The 12,131-nt window shown below is 47.5% G+C and overlaps 1 protein-coding gene across 4 annotated transcripts in view; it reads left to right on the top strand.

Moving 5' to 3' along the window:
* kdm6a (lysine (K)-specific demethylase 6A) overlaps positions 1-12,131 on the top strand; it is a 60,497-nt gene that overhangs the window by 34,774 nt on the left and 13,592 nt on the right. For 3 of the 4 annotated variants that reach the window (XM_018749995.2, XM_018749997.2, XM_018749996.2), the window contains 8 exons: positions 995-1,115; positions 4,636-4,690; positions 5,181-5,215; positions 6,415-6,508; positions 7,398-7,524; positions 10,171-10,269; positions 10,469-10,688; positions 11,236-11,370. In XM_018749995.2, coding sequence (XP_018605511.2) covers positions 995-1,115; positions 4,636-4,690; positions 5,181-5,215; positions 6,415-6,508; positions 7,398-7,524; positions 10,171-10,269; positions 10,469-10,688; positions 11,236-11,370 — 886 coding nt within the window. The remainder of the gene's footprint in view (positions 1-994; positions 1,116-4,635; positions 4,691-5,180; positions 5,216-6,414; positions 6,509-7,397; positions 7,525-10,170; positions 10,270-10,468; positions 10,689-11,235; positions 11,371-12,131) is intronic. The other variant, XM_018749994.2, reaches the window with a different exon arrangement.

Below are 12,131 nucleotides of genomic sequence, written 5' to 3' on the forward strand. Positions count from 1 at the left end.
TGTACTGTTGTTTTATGATATTTACCGTCATTGCTACTGTTCTCGGTGGCAAGAGAACAGCTGCAGGCTGAGAAGTTACGCTCGTTGCAGAATTTTCATCGTACTTGTGCGGAGGCCCTGTGTTGGGCGTCGGAATTTGTCGTCTCATTAGTTACGTGCAGGTGAAGCTGTCGAGAGCTGCGTGGTAAACGCAAAGATGTCCCACAGTGGGTGGGTAATCTGCTCACATGTCCCCCTGCAGATAGTGTGTCGTGTGTCTGGTGTGGCAGCTTTTACCTGCTGCCCTGTGCCATGCTCCAGTGTGGAGTAGCTGGGCTTGGCCCAAGCGGGAGGTCCCCGCGCCACCCGATAGAGGAGGGCACCAAGCGCGGCAGAGCCCTGTCGTCGCGAGCTGCGTATCGCCGTTATTCTGCAATGCCCCAGCCGTGGCGCAGGAGCGTTGCTATGGCGATGCCAATGCCTCTGCGAAGGGTGTGGCTTATGAATTCCCATGATCCGAAGGTGGAAAAGTAGATGGGAATGAAGCTGAAGGGCCCCTGCTGACGCTGATAGACGCACACTGGGGTCGAGCACACGCAGTGCAGGTGGTTTTTGGGTCAGAGGACTTAATGAGGATGAGATGCAGGCTGTATGTTGAAGGAGCAGAACCACGAGCTGCGGCGGCTGAACTGCGATGTCACTTTATAAACCCACTTGTCTCTTTCACTCAGTCTGAGGGTCATTTGTGTGTCACTTTTCTTGTGATCATATTCTCTTTATTACTGTATTTGATAGAATGTTTGTCTGTAAGAGCCTGCATTCCTTTGTCTACAACTGTCAAGTTGTGTCATTTCAGTAATGTACCTGCAACCCAACGACCTACCAATGGACTAAAGTCATCCAAGGCACGGTGTGAAAAGCATCATACGACCGGGTCTCGAATCTGTGGTGTCCATGCAGTTTGTTCAAGCCACTCGTTTTGTCTGTGCTGCTCACTCCTCTTTCCTGTTTGCAGGGCGATTAAAGCCTTCCAGGAGGTGCTTTACATCGACCCCAGCTTCTGTCGGGCCAAGGAGATCCACCTGCGACTGGGGATCATGTTCAAAGTCAACACAGACTACGAGTCAAGCCTGAAGGTACGCGTGAGCCTCACCCTCCCCACCGATAAGTTCACCTCGGTACAGGCTGAGCCAAAGTGACGATTCTATGAAATGTGTGATTGTAATGCTGAAACACACTGGTGTAGCAGTAGGTAACGTCTGCGGCGCAGCTGACGTTTCGTAGAGGAGGTGACACCCTCCCCCCTCCAGCAGAGGGATTGATGTCTGTTTACAGCAGCACGTTCCTCCTTTTTTATATTTCGTCATCAGGGGCGAAGTGTTCAATACTCAGCACAGATCAACACGGTGACCCCACCTATTTTGCATTTCCATTCATTCATTTAGCAGACACTTTTGCTCAAAGCCACTTGCACTGTTAAGCTACTTAGACTGGTTCATCCTTTTATACAGCAGAGCAATTTTTACTGTATCAATCCAGGCTAAGCACCTTATTCAGGGGTACGACAGTACGAGGTGCAATGCGAACCCAGGTCCTTTGAGTCCAAAGGCAGCAGCTCTCGCCACTACACTGCCTGGTGCCCAGTGTGAAACCAGAAGGAGGCAGGTTCTCGTTCCGCCAATCCCTCATGCGTGTTATTTCTGCCCTAGCAGAGTGCCCATCTGAGCAGTTTCGCACGTGGTACACACTTGTCTGGGGGTTCTGTGTCCTGCTGCTATGAGCCAGGCTAACAGACTGGGTTGGGTACAGGCTTCTTGCCGTGCGGATCGCCGGGTGGGGGGATCCCTCCTGCTAGGAGGACAGTTCTGGAGGCAGGCCCCGCAGCGGGCCCTTGGCTGGGGCACCCGTGCCACTCCCATAAGGCCTGTGGTTTTGGCAATGCCCCTGGTGTGGAGTGTGTGCGTGTGGTGTGGCCATCTGGGTGGAGAGGGACCCCTGCAGAGGCTGCCCTCTGTCCTCAGCCTGTCTCTGTCTCTGAGTAATCTCCCTGCAGGGGGCCCTGGGCTTTACCGGCTATGTGTTTGGTCTGGACCAGGTGAGTGTGGCATCTTTTTGTGTGTGTGTGTGTGTGTGTGTGTGTGGTTAATGATTGCGTGTCATTAAAACGGTAACACACGAGACCCCCACGGCCACAGGCAACGCTATGAGTCCTGGCGCCCAGCCAAGCCCTCGCTCAAACATACCCTCGGGGCAAGTTGTGCCGAGCAGCGTGGCGTTCTTCACACACACACACACTGTGGAATGCAACAGGAGCCTCCCCCGCCCCAAACTCCAGCTGTCCAGCGGCGCACACCCTGTGTGATGTCAGGGACACACACTTGAGAGACGGGCGGTGTTTCTGTCTCGGGGTCACAGGCTCCACTGCACCTCCTGCAGAAGTACTGCATCTTTTAAAGTGCTGCTGTCATTTTCATGGCACTTGTGCTGCTGCTGCTTCTTTTATTATATTTATAATCATTTTTACATTCTCCTACGTTCTTTATTATTACTACGTTCCTCTTCCCGGTCTGCGTGCCACCGCCTCCCACGTGCTTTCATTTTTATGCCGAGTGCGTTCGGCACCGCTCTCCCCGTCTCCAGCCCGTCTGCCTGGAGGTATTGTACGGTCTCGCACCGCGATGCTCCCCTGAATAGTAATGAGCTCAAGAGGCGGGAGCCGGCAGCCCCTGCTGCAGCAGGCGAGCGGCGGCGGAGAGCGTGATGTTGGCTGTGGCGGACGTCCTCCTCGTGGCTCGGCGCTCCTTGTGCGGTAACGTACCCCGGCTGGGTGCTTCTCTGTTTCGGCTTCGGCGCAGTTGCTCCGGTGGCACCGTGTCCTCTGGTTTCAATGAGCTTCGGCAGCGGTGGCCGTGATGTCCGTAAAACAGCTTCCCGTAAGCCGCTCTGCTTTCTGTGTGCTGGACGCTGGGCGACGGTAGTTTGCAAGGGAGAAGGAATTTCAGTTTAATTATGGATCCTTTTGCTTTTATATATTGGTGCCTTATTGCCTTTCTCACCTTTACTTAGAGTAATCGCTTGGCATCTGGACTCTGGAAACGCTCAGAGGTGATTAAAATTCACTTTGACTTACAAAACCGCGGGAAACAGTTTTTCAGTATTTATTTTGAGCTCTTGTCCCCTTTGGTGCACAGTCGGTGACTTGTGCGGAATGGGTATTTCCCGTTTGATCGTCGCACAGCACAAGGGCCGATCTTGACTCGGCGCCGCCCTTCCCCCCCCCCCCCCCCCCCCCCCCCCCCAGAAGGCAGCGTGTGAAAGGTGGTTCTGCGTGGTGGTCCAGTAGCAGGGAGGGGCGTGGAGCTCCCTGGTGAATCCCCTCCCCAGTGCAGATCGCTTGGAGATGGGGATTTACAGAGGCAGCCGTGCTTGTTGTTTACTAAAGGTGTGGGCGTTCCCTTTGCACACAGCAATCCGGGACACTGAGCAGCTGTTGTCAGCGTGAGGGTTGACAGGAGCACAGAGAAGCAGGAAATGAAGCTTTCACAGATGTTGCCTTCCTGCACAATGTCTTCTACTTAAACTGTTCTAGAATCTGTGCTCAAAGACTGACGGCGCATCTGTCCTTGCGATAGGTGGAGAGACTCATCACTCCGCATGGTTTGGTTTCAGGGGCTAGGAGCTCTCCATGGTCTCCGTGCTCTTTTTGGATGGTACGGTGACCGCGTGGCTCTCTCCTCCCCCATATAATGTTTTTCACCCCCCGTTGTGGTGGGAATTACACCCTCTCCTCATAGGTGGGGTTATTTGATGCAACGGGACATTAGGAACTGTATTAATCGTATTAGGAACTATAACCGTATTATTGACGGTTATTGTTGAAGTGTTTGTCAGCCCATGTTCTTTTAAATTGGGCAGTTAGAAGAAACCTGTTTTATAACTTTATGCTGTTGAATGTGGTTAGCAGAAGCAATTTGCTCAAGGATATAACTGCAGTTTTTAGCCTCTGTCCTACATGCAGTACGGGTTGTCATCTTATTCTGAGAGTAATTCATGCCTTTGGACCCCAAGATCGCAAGTTTGATTCCCATCTCCAGCTGAAATGAACCCTTTAGCAAGGTACTTTCCCTAAATTACTCCAGTAAAATTACCCAGCTGTATGAATGGGTAAATAGTTGCCGGTACCTTAACATTGTAAGTCACTTTGGAGAAAAGCATCGGATACATTTACATTACATTTTATTCATTTAATGTACATTTATCTGTTCCTGTCAACATTGCAGTTCCACTGTGTGGATTGGCTGTCGTCATTCACCTTTTATTCCAGTACCAGAGAAATATGTACGCTCTGGGTATGAGAGTGTCCTGTGTGTTGAGTGTGACCTGATGTGGCAGTGATCTGCGTACAGCTGAAGTGGATGTGACCACAGACGATGTGAAATGCGGTAACAGTGAGGATGTTGCTCACTGTGCCCCGTGTGACTTTCTCTTCATATACTTCTATTAAGATTTGCATGACACTGAAGTCCATGGCAAAAAATTAATTTTTAGGTCCTGATGCAGGAATGCTCTCTTCTTTCCTTTTCTATGTCATGTGATTATGCTTATATTTTAGGAATGAAATGTCATCTCTACCTTCCCTCTCCCCTCTGGTTACAGCATTTTCAGCTGGCTTTGATTGACTCGAACCCCTGCACTTTGTCCAAAGCTGAAAGTAAGTACCATTATTAAGGTTTCCTGAATTCTTCTCTAGCGTATTGTAAGCTAGTTGTGGGAACTGAGCTGCGGCTTAAAACGCGGAATGCCCACATGCACCACTGGACCCTTACAGGGAAGGAGAAGGGGCAGTAGTGTCTTTCCTCTACTTTGTCTTTCATTTTCCTTGCATTTCATATTGGCCCGAGGCTCTGGTTACCTGGGAAACCCAATACGGGTTGAGGCTCCAGTGCTAATGCCAGACTTGACATGCGCAGAGGACGTCAAGGGCAAGGCTGATCTGCTCCTTCGTCTGGATGCGTACTCAGAAACTTCACCGTTCTGAATTAAAACCCCTTTAATGGGTGAAAGTCCTGTTCTGGATGTGGGATATTTGCACTTGTTTCACACTGTCCAATATTGCTGTTCCATTTTTAAACATCTGCTCAGTCGCAGCATTTGCTATCCTTTTAAATCGTTGCCTTTTGTCTCTTTTTTTTTTGTTACAGTTCAGTTTCACATTGCTCATTTATATGAAATACAGGTAAGGTACTTTACATGCTTCTTTTAAACTTGCGTTGTGAAAAGGTGGAATGCTGGCATACTGGTGTGCTACTGTGTATTGGCTGTAAATGGTGTCTGATCGCATGTGTGGAGATCGGTGAGCCAGGGGTCGAGTGCACTGGGGATTCACTCAGCTGTCCCTGTTGAACCTTTACTAGGCACATACAGCGTTAAGCCATTTACACTGATTTACCCATTTGTACACCTTGCAAGTTTTTATAGGATCAAAGAAAGGAAAAGTGTCTTCATCATTGGTTCTATAGCAGGTGGTGGGATTTGACTGAGTCCTTCGAGCCTAGAATTCTAAGTATTACGTTGCATGCCGGTACCCATCATGCTTTGCTGCTGCTTTGAACTATAAACGGCACAGGTGATACCTGACTACAATAGAAACCAATTTACGGTTTCATGACGTCTGCCTGCATTGGTACAGCCTCAACTCTTCAAAGCATCTGGTCAGCCAATGTTTGGACACACCACGTGCCGTCCCACCCCACCTTGTACCGTCCCACTCTCCGCGTTGGCTGGAAGCGCCTCCCAGTGGCAGAGCTTCACCAGCGAAGATAAAGGCAGCAATTTGCCTTTGACGTGAACACCGGACTCACTTTCCAGCCGGAGCTGAGAGCACCGCTCTGCCTTGTTTTTCATACTTCCAACTGCACTCGGCTTCGGCTCGCTGCTCCCCGTCTTGCTTTTGAACAGACCGCCCGTCTTCTGGGTAAAACCCACCTTATCATAGCTACAGATGAACGACTGGAGCTGTCACCCTGTTTCGTTTAATTTGAAAGGAGTGACTCTTTCTGCGGGCTCTTGCTCCACAGCCAGTCCACATGTTGCTCTCTTTGCATATTGCAGTCACTGGCGATACTGAAAAGATAGGCTGCTCTTTCGAGTGGCGTACTGGTTTTTGTCCTTCGCACTCAAAAGCCGGATGAGAGAACCCATTCTGATCGAGATGACCTGGAAGAAAAAGCTGCGTTTCAAAGTGTTGGCAAGATACACACACGGTCACACACAAACCCAAGAAGTCAGCAATGGCTAGGCTGCTTCATTGTTCACTGCCATCTGACCAGTTGACGCTGACAGTGCGACAGGTGTCCAGGTGCAGTGGCTCAGTGGTGAACACCTTCACAAGTGGCCCATAACACACTCGCTTCTCTTTGACCCCTCTGTCTGCAGAAGAAGTACCGTGCTGCAAAAGAGGCATATGAGAACATCCTGCAGACTGAAGATCTTCCCTCACAGGTGAAGGCCACCACCCTACAACAGTTAGGTGGGTGCTGCTCCTTTTGTAACACTTCTGCTAAATATTAAATGTATGTTCAGCATAAATGTGCTTAAGTAGATGGGTTTTTTTTAAGCCTGACTTGCTGCTGTTTTCCTCAATCTTTTTTTATATGTCTTAATTGTATTCAGGTGCATGTATAGGGTTGAAGGTCATGAAGACCCCAAGGAGGGTCCAGTTTGTTTATAAAGGTCTTATGGTCCAATGTGGCTGGTGGCTACACACCTTTGGACCAGACCTGATTAACATAAGGGACATGGTGCTGCTGTGCTATGTGCCTTTTTCTGTACACTGGTGTATTTTGAAATTCTTTTCCCTGCGTATACCTCGAGCCATTTAAAGCTGGGGAAGGGACAAACTCTTTTGTCATGTGATCAAAGAGAATGTATAGTAATGGACAAGTATATGATATCTCCTACTAATTTACAGATGTTCTTGTGGGCCACATTGTCTGGAATGGGCCACACATTGATTTACAACTTATTCACCTTCTGTTTATCGTTGTAGGCCATTGTACAGGACCCTGTACATACAGTGACCCATGAGGACTGAGTGTAATCCCTTCTTAGTATTTTGCATGTTTAGTATTTACATGATTGCCCTTCCTCCATACAGATACTCCTCTTGGAGAAACCTTTCTGTTGACATTGTAAAAACCCAATTTGTACTGCCCGTGCCTCATGTAAACTTCATGTTGCCATGGTGAGCCCCCTGCAGGTGTTAAGTGGACGAGCGTGACACATGGGGCCCGGGGAGGAGCAGGGAGCAGAGTTGGATCCCTGAGGACCTGTTGAGCCCCCCTCCTGCTGAGGGACTGCTACACACACACACATTGAATGGTAGTGCAGTGGCATTAACACGTGTGTTTTCCCTGCAGGCTGGATGCATCACACTGTAGACCAGCTTGGAGACAAAGCCAGCAATGACAGCTACGCCATCCAGTGTCTGCAGAAGTCTCTGGAGGCAGATCCCAGCTCGGGGCAGTCGTGGTACTTCCTCGGCAGGTAAGCGTACCGTGTTTGTCCTCCAACGTTGTCTTGGGAGGAAGCAAACTGACCACTACCAATGTAGTGCCAAGTGTCAAGAGTTCAGCATTGAGTCCAGAGTCCAACCAGTCATGATGTTTGTCCATGTTGGAGCGGCGGCTGCATTGGAATTTGTAAACGAATTAAATTCAGCAAGGTTTTAAAAAGATCTTTTGGAAAGCTATGTTTGTGCACATTTTTTCGTTGATGGGGTTTCAGACACTCTGAGTCCTGTGTGCTTCCCGAGTGTGCCTCTGGCTAGAGAGTAGTGCGTGGAACACCTACGCTACAGGGAGTTGAGGTCTTGTCGTCCAACGCCATGCAGCAGCTTCATAAAAATGGCCCATTGACACAGAATAAACCGAGCAGTTTGTCTCGTAAAGCAGACTGAGCTCATCTGGTGTAACACGGTAACAGATGCACGTAGTTAGTGGACCGCATGGCAGAGCTTAATTCACTTTATTTATCTGACACTTTTCTCTGAAGCCACTTAGTGTTAAGCTACTTAGAATGATTTGCCCGGTTATGCAGCAGGGTAATTTTTACTATATCAGTCCAGGGCAAGTGCCTTTATCAGGGGTACAACAGCATAAGGTGGGATTCCAACCTGTGTCCTTTGATGGCAGCTCCAAGCACTGCAGCATCTGCTGACCCAGCTTTATAATGAGCGAAAATGCCCCACTGCTTCTCTAGTATTTGTGTTTCATACTGGAGCAAAGGAGGTATTTCATTGTTTTTGTTTTGGGTTGAAAGGGGGTGCGGTGGCGCAGTGGGTTGGACCGGGTCCTGCTCTCCGGTGGGTCTGGGGTTCGAGTCCCGCTTGGGGTGCCTTGTGACGGACTGGCGTCCCATCCTGGGTGTGTCCCCTCCCCCTCCAGCCTTACGCCCTGTGTTGCCGAGTTAGGCTCCAGTTCCCTGCGACCCCGTATGGGACTAGTGGTTCTGAAAATGTGTGTGTGTGTGTGTGTGTGTGTGTGTGTGTGTGTGTGTGTGTGTGTGTGTTTTTTGGGTTGGAAAGGCTAAAGGAAAACCATAGCCATAGATTTTGGGTTTTTTCCTCCAAATGGTTTTTATATATTACATTTACGTTACATTTATTCATTTATCTGACACTTTTTTTTGTTCTACCGAAATAGCCAAGGCTGTTCTGCATTTATAACTTGCTGGAACATGCGACATGAATTGTTTATTTGTGCAACAAATTACACTAGTGCTTATGAGAATTTTATAGGAAAGTATTTTAATGGAAGTTAGTTCAAACCTATTTAACAGTTATCCCAAAGATGACTTAACTTTCACTTTTTTGTGGCCTTGAATGAAATATATCGACCTCATCATAGACATGGTTGTTATTTTGAAAGCAACCAAGCTGTAAAAATGTAAAAATATATTTAAAAAAAGGTCATAAACTCCATTTATATACTGCATGACCAGTGAAATGAATGTTGTCCACATACAGAAAATGAGTTCCTAGACCTAGCTGAGCACAAAAAACCCACTTTTTTTGTTATGCTGAAAGTGTGCACAAGAACCCCCTCCGAATGGCACCTCTTTCCCATCCCATTGCCATTTTGACCACAAGTGTTATACAAAGACGTCCTTTCTGGTTGCCCAAGTTGCCTGGTGCTTCTGCTTCGTGGTCTCCGTACAGCGACAGACTGACAACTTCGTGGAGGAAGGGAAGGGCGGAGCGGCTCAGGAAGGCGCCCTCGGGGGCATTGCTGTTCCCTGGTGGACGGTGCCAGCGATGAGCAAGTGCTTTCCTGTTAAAGGTCCACAAAACAGCTTAGCAGAATTTCACATATTACTAACTGTGTGTAAAAACCATACCATGTATGACATGTGAGCGATGGCAATCAACAATTTGCAGTAAAAATGAGTAACAACCGGTAAGTTACATGAAGTGGGTGGTATCGGCAAGATCATATCAGCAGAACGCGTCTCCAGGACTGCGTGGCTCATGTGTCTTTTCTTCTGCTGCTATTTGAGTTTGTAGTGTCCTGATTGGAGTATCAGGCTATTGTAAGAAGTGTTTTTAAATTTGCAAAACAAGTTCCTCCCATCTAAATGTCCTGCTTTTAAAAAATCGTTCTTATATGATTTAATGCATAGCTACAAGTTGAGCTGTGAGTGTATGAGTTATGAAAATTCACCTAATGAAAGGGTTTATGAGGAGCACATTATCTTTGTAAGGTGGGAGAAGACGGTATCATCTGGACACTATGTAGTGTAGCTCATAGGGGTAGCAGTCCTGCTGTGAAACAATAACTGAATGATTTGCCTTCCGTGTCAGGTCTCATCTTGCTATTGTTTCTTGACATAGAGGGAAATAAGCAAAGGATACGTCCTAAAAGGCATCCCAAGGCCACCGACAGTTCTGTTAGTCTACTGCTTAGCAGAGTGTACGATACGGCGGCTCGCCGGTGCGATTCAGGATTCAAGAAGCAACATCTTCCGGGTTCAGAGCTTGTATCTTTAATATTAAATATGTTTGTTGTTTAACTGTTGTTTAAGTTTGGCCTTTTCTCACATGAAGCATGCAATGCTTGTAGGTGCCAATTTCTGCAGTGTACCCACTGGGTTAGGAGGTGAAGGTGTTAATTCTGCATCTCCTTTCTGCTCCAGGTGCTACTCCAGTATTGGGAAGGTACAGGATGCTTTCATTTCCTACAGGCAGTCCATTGACAAGTCGGAGGCCAGTGCAGACACGTGGTGTTCAATAGGGTGAGCGCCACCCTCTTCGCTGTATCCCCAGGGCAGAGCACCACACCCTCATCTCTGCTGCGGAACGTGTTCCTTTCTTCCTCATCATCTCACCAGTAGCTGGCAGTAAAAGTGAAGATCACTGTTTTTGTACTCATTTGGGCTCTCTGCCTTCCGTGACCTCCCTCCGTGTCACTTTCGCTTTGCTTCCCTCTCGCAGTGTGCTCTACCAGCAACAGAACCAACCCATGGATGCCCTGCAGGCCTATATTTGCGCCGTGCAGCTGGACCACAGCCACGCGGCCGCATGGACTGACCTGGGCACGTTGTACGAGTCCTGCAACCAACCCCAAGACGCCATCAAATGCTACATCAATGCTACACGCAGCAAGTCGTGCAGCAACGCCGCTGCTCTCACCGCTCGCATCAAGTACTTGCAGGTTAGATGCCATTTCTTTCCCTGCAGGACATACTTTGTTCTGTCCCTGGTCAGAGTTAAGGTGTGCTGTCCTGGTCTATGTTTGTCTCCAGAGGAGATACAACACCTGGGTCAGAGTTGTCTCAGGTGCTGTGACCAGTGTTTCTCTATGTATTCACCCACATTTACTCCAAATATACCTCTGCATTTTTGTTCATTTATATATGTTAATTTTAGGATTTGAAATATGAATATGGATACTAATATATATGTGTGTGTGTGTGTGTGTGTGTGTGTGTGTGTGTGTGTGTGAACATAATCAGTGGTAAAATGATTTCTAAAAAAAAAAATCATAATTCCATGACGTTGAAACATTTCTTCCATTCTCGATCCTTTAATTTTCATCATTTTGTTAATTTTCCTAAACAGCCTATGTATTTTACAGCAATCTCTTAACGTAGAATGAAGCGCAGTGTGTAGATGTATCCTTTGAGAATGGCACACTTGGTAGTACACCAGCTTTCGTATTTAGAGCAGTATTGAATGTTTTTTTACGCAATTTTTCCTAGGCTCAGTTGTGTAACCATCCACAAAGTAGTCTACCGAATAAAAGTAAAATGCTTCCTAGTATTGAGGAGGCGTGGAGCCTACCAATCCCCGCAGAGCTTACCTCCAGGCAGGGCGCCCCGAACCCGGCCCAGCAGGTGAGATGAGAGTGAGTCTGTCCCCGCAGAGAGGCAGCACCAAGCCACCCTCACTAACCACTCCTGCCAGTGATGCTCCTGTCCGCAAACACCAACACAAAGTGCCTAAACACTTCTTCTCCAGTGGCTCTTCACACGGAAGCTGAACAGAATTTGGAGAAAAAATGAGGATTCGTTTAAAGAGAAAAAACACACGCACACAAAGAAACAAACACTGAAAGATCACTGGAGGTAATGGTTAGTGAATGTGTCACCGGTCTGTTACTCTTATTGGAAGTATTAATCAATTTAATTACTCAACCTGATCTAGACAAAGGAAATAGCTGCCCACACAAGGAAAAGCATAGTTTTCTGTAGAAATGCTGCTTCAAACTGCAGATCTGTGCTTGTTTTTGTGCTGCTTTATCCCACAGGTATGTAGTGTCACTCAGTGTGTAATGGTCTTACTGTGCAGTGTAATGATCTCTCTGTGCACTTTGTATCAGCATTGGTATCACTTTGTTCCATTGACTGCGCAGCATCCCATGTACTTTGTAAAAACCCAAAAATGTCAGGCTGGTTCCTCGTGGTCATAATTTCATGGCTTTTCTTGCTACATAAATTGTGTTACATTTAACCTGTCATGCTTTGGTTTATTTGTCGCTCCATTTTTCTGCATTGCTGGTATTTCCAACCATTAAAAACTGATTGTTTTTTGATACGTTGCATAAGTAGTATTGTTTTTCAGTGTTCCAAATACTTTGCTCTATTTGTAGTTTTAG

The sequence above is a fragment of the Scleropages formosus genome, chromosome 1, assembly GCF_900964775.1.
Source record: "Scleropages formosus chromosome 1, fSclFor1.1, whole genome shotgun sequence".
Taxonomy (NCBI): Eukaryota; Metazoa; Chordata; class Actinopteri; order Osteoglossiformes; family Osteoglossidae; genus Scleropages; species Scleropages formosus.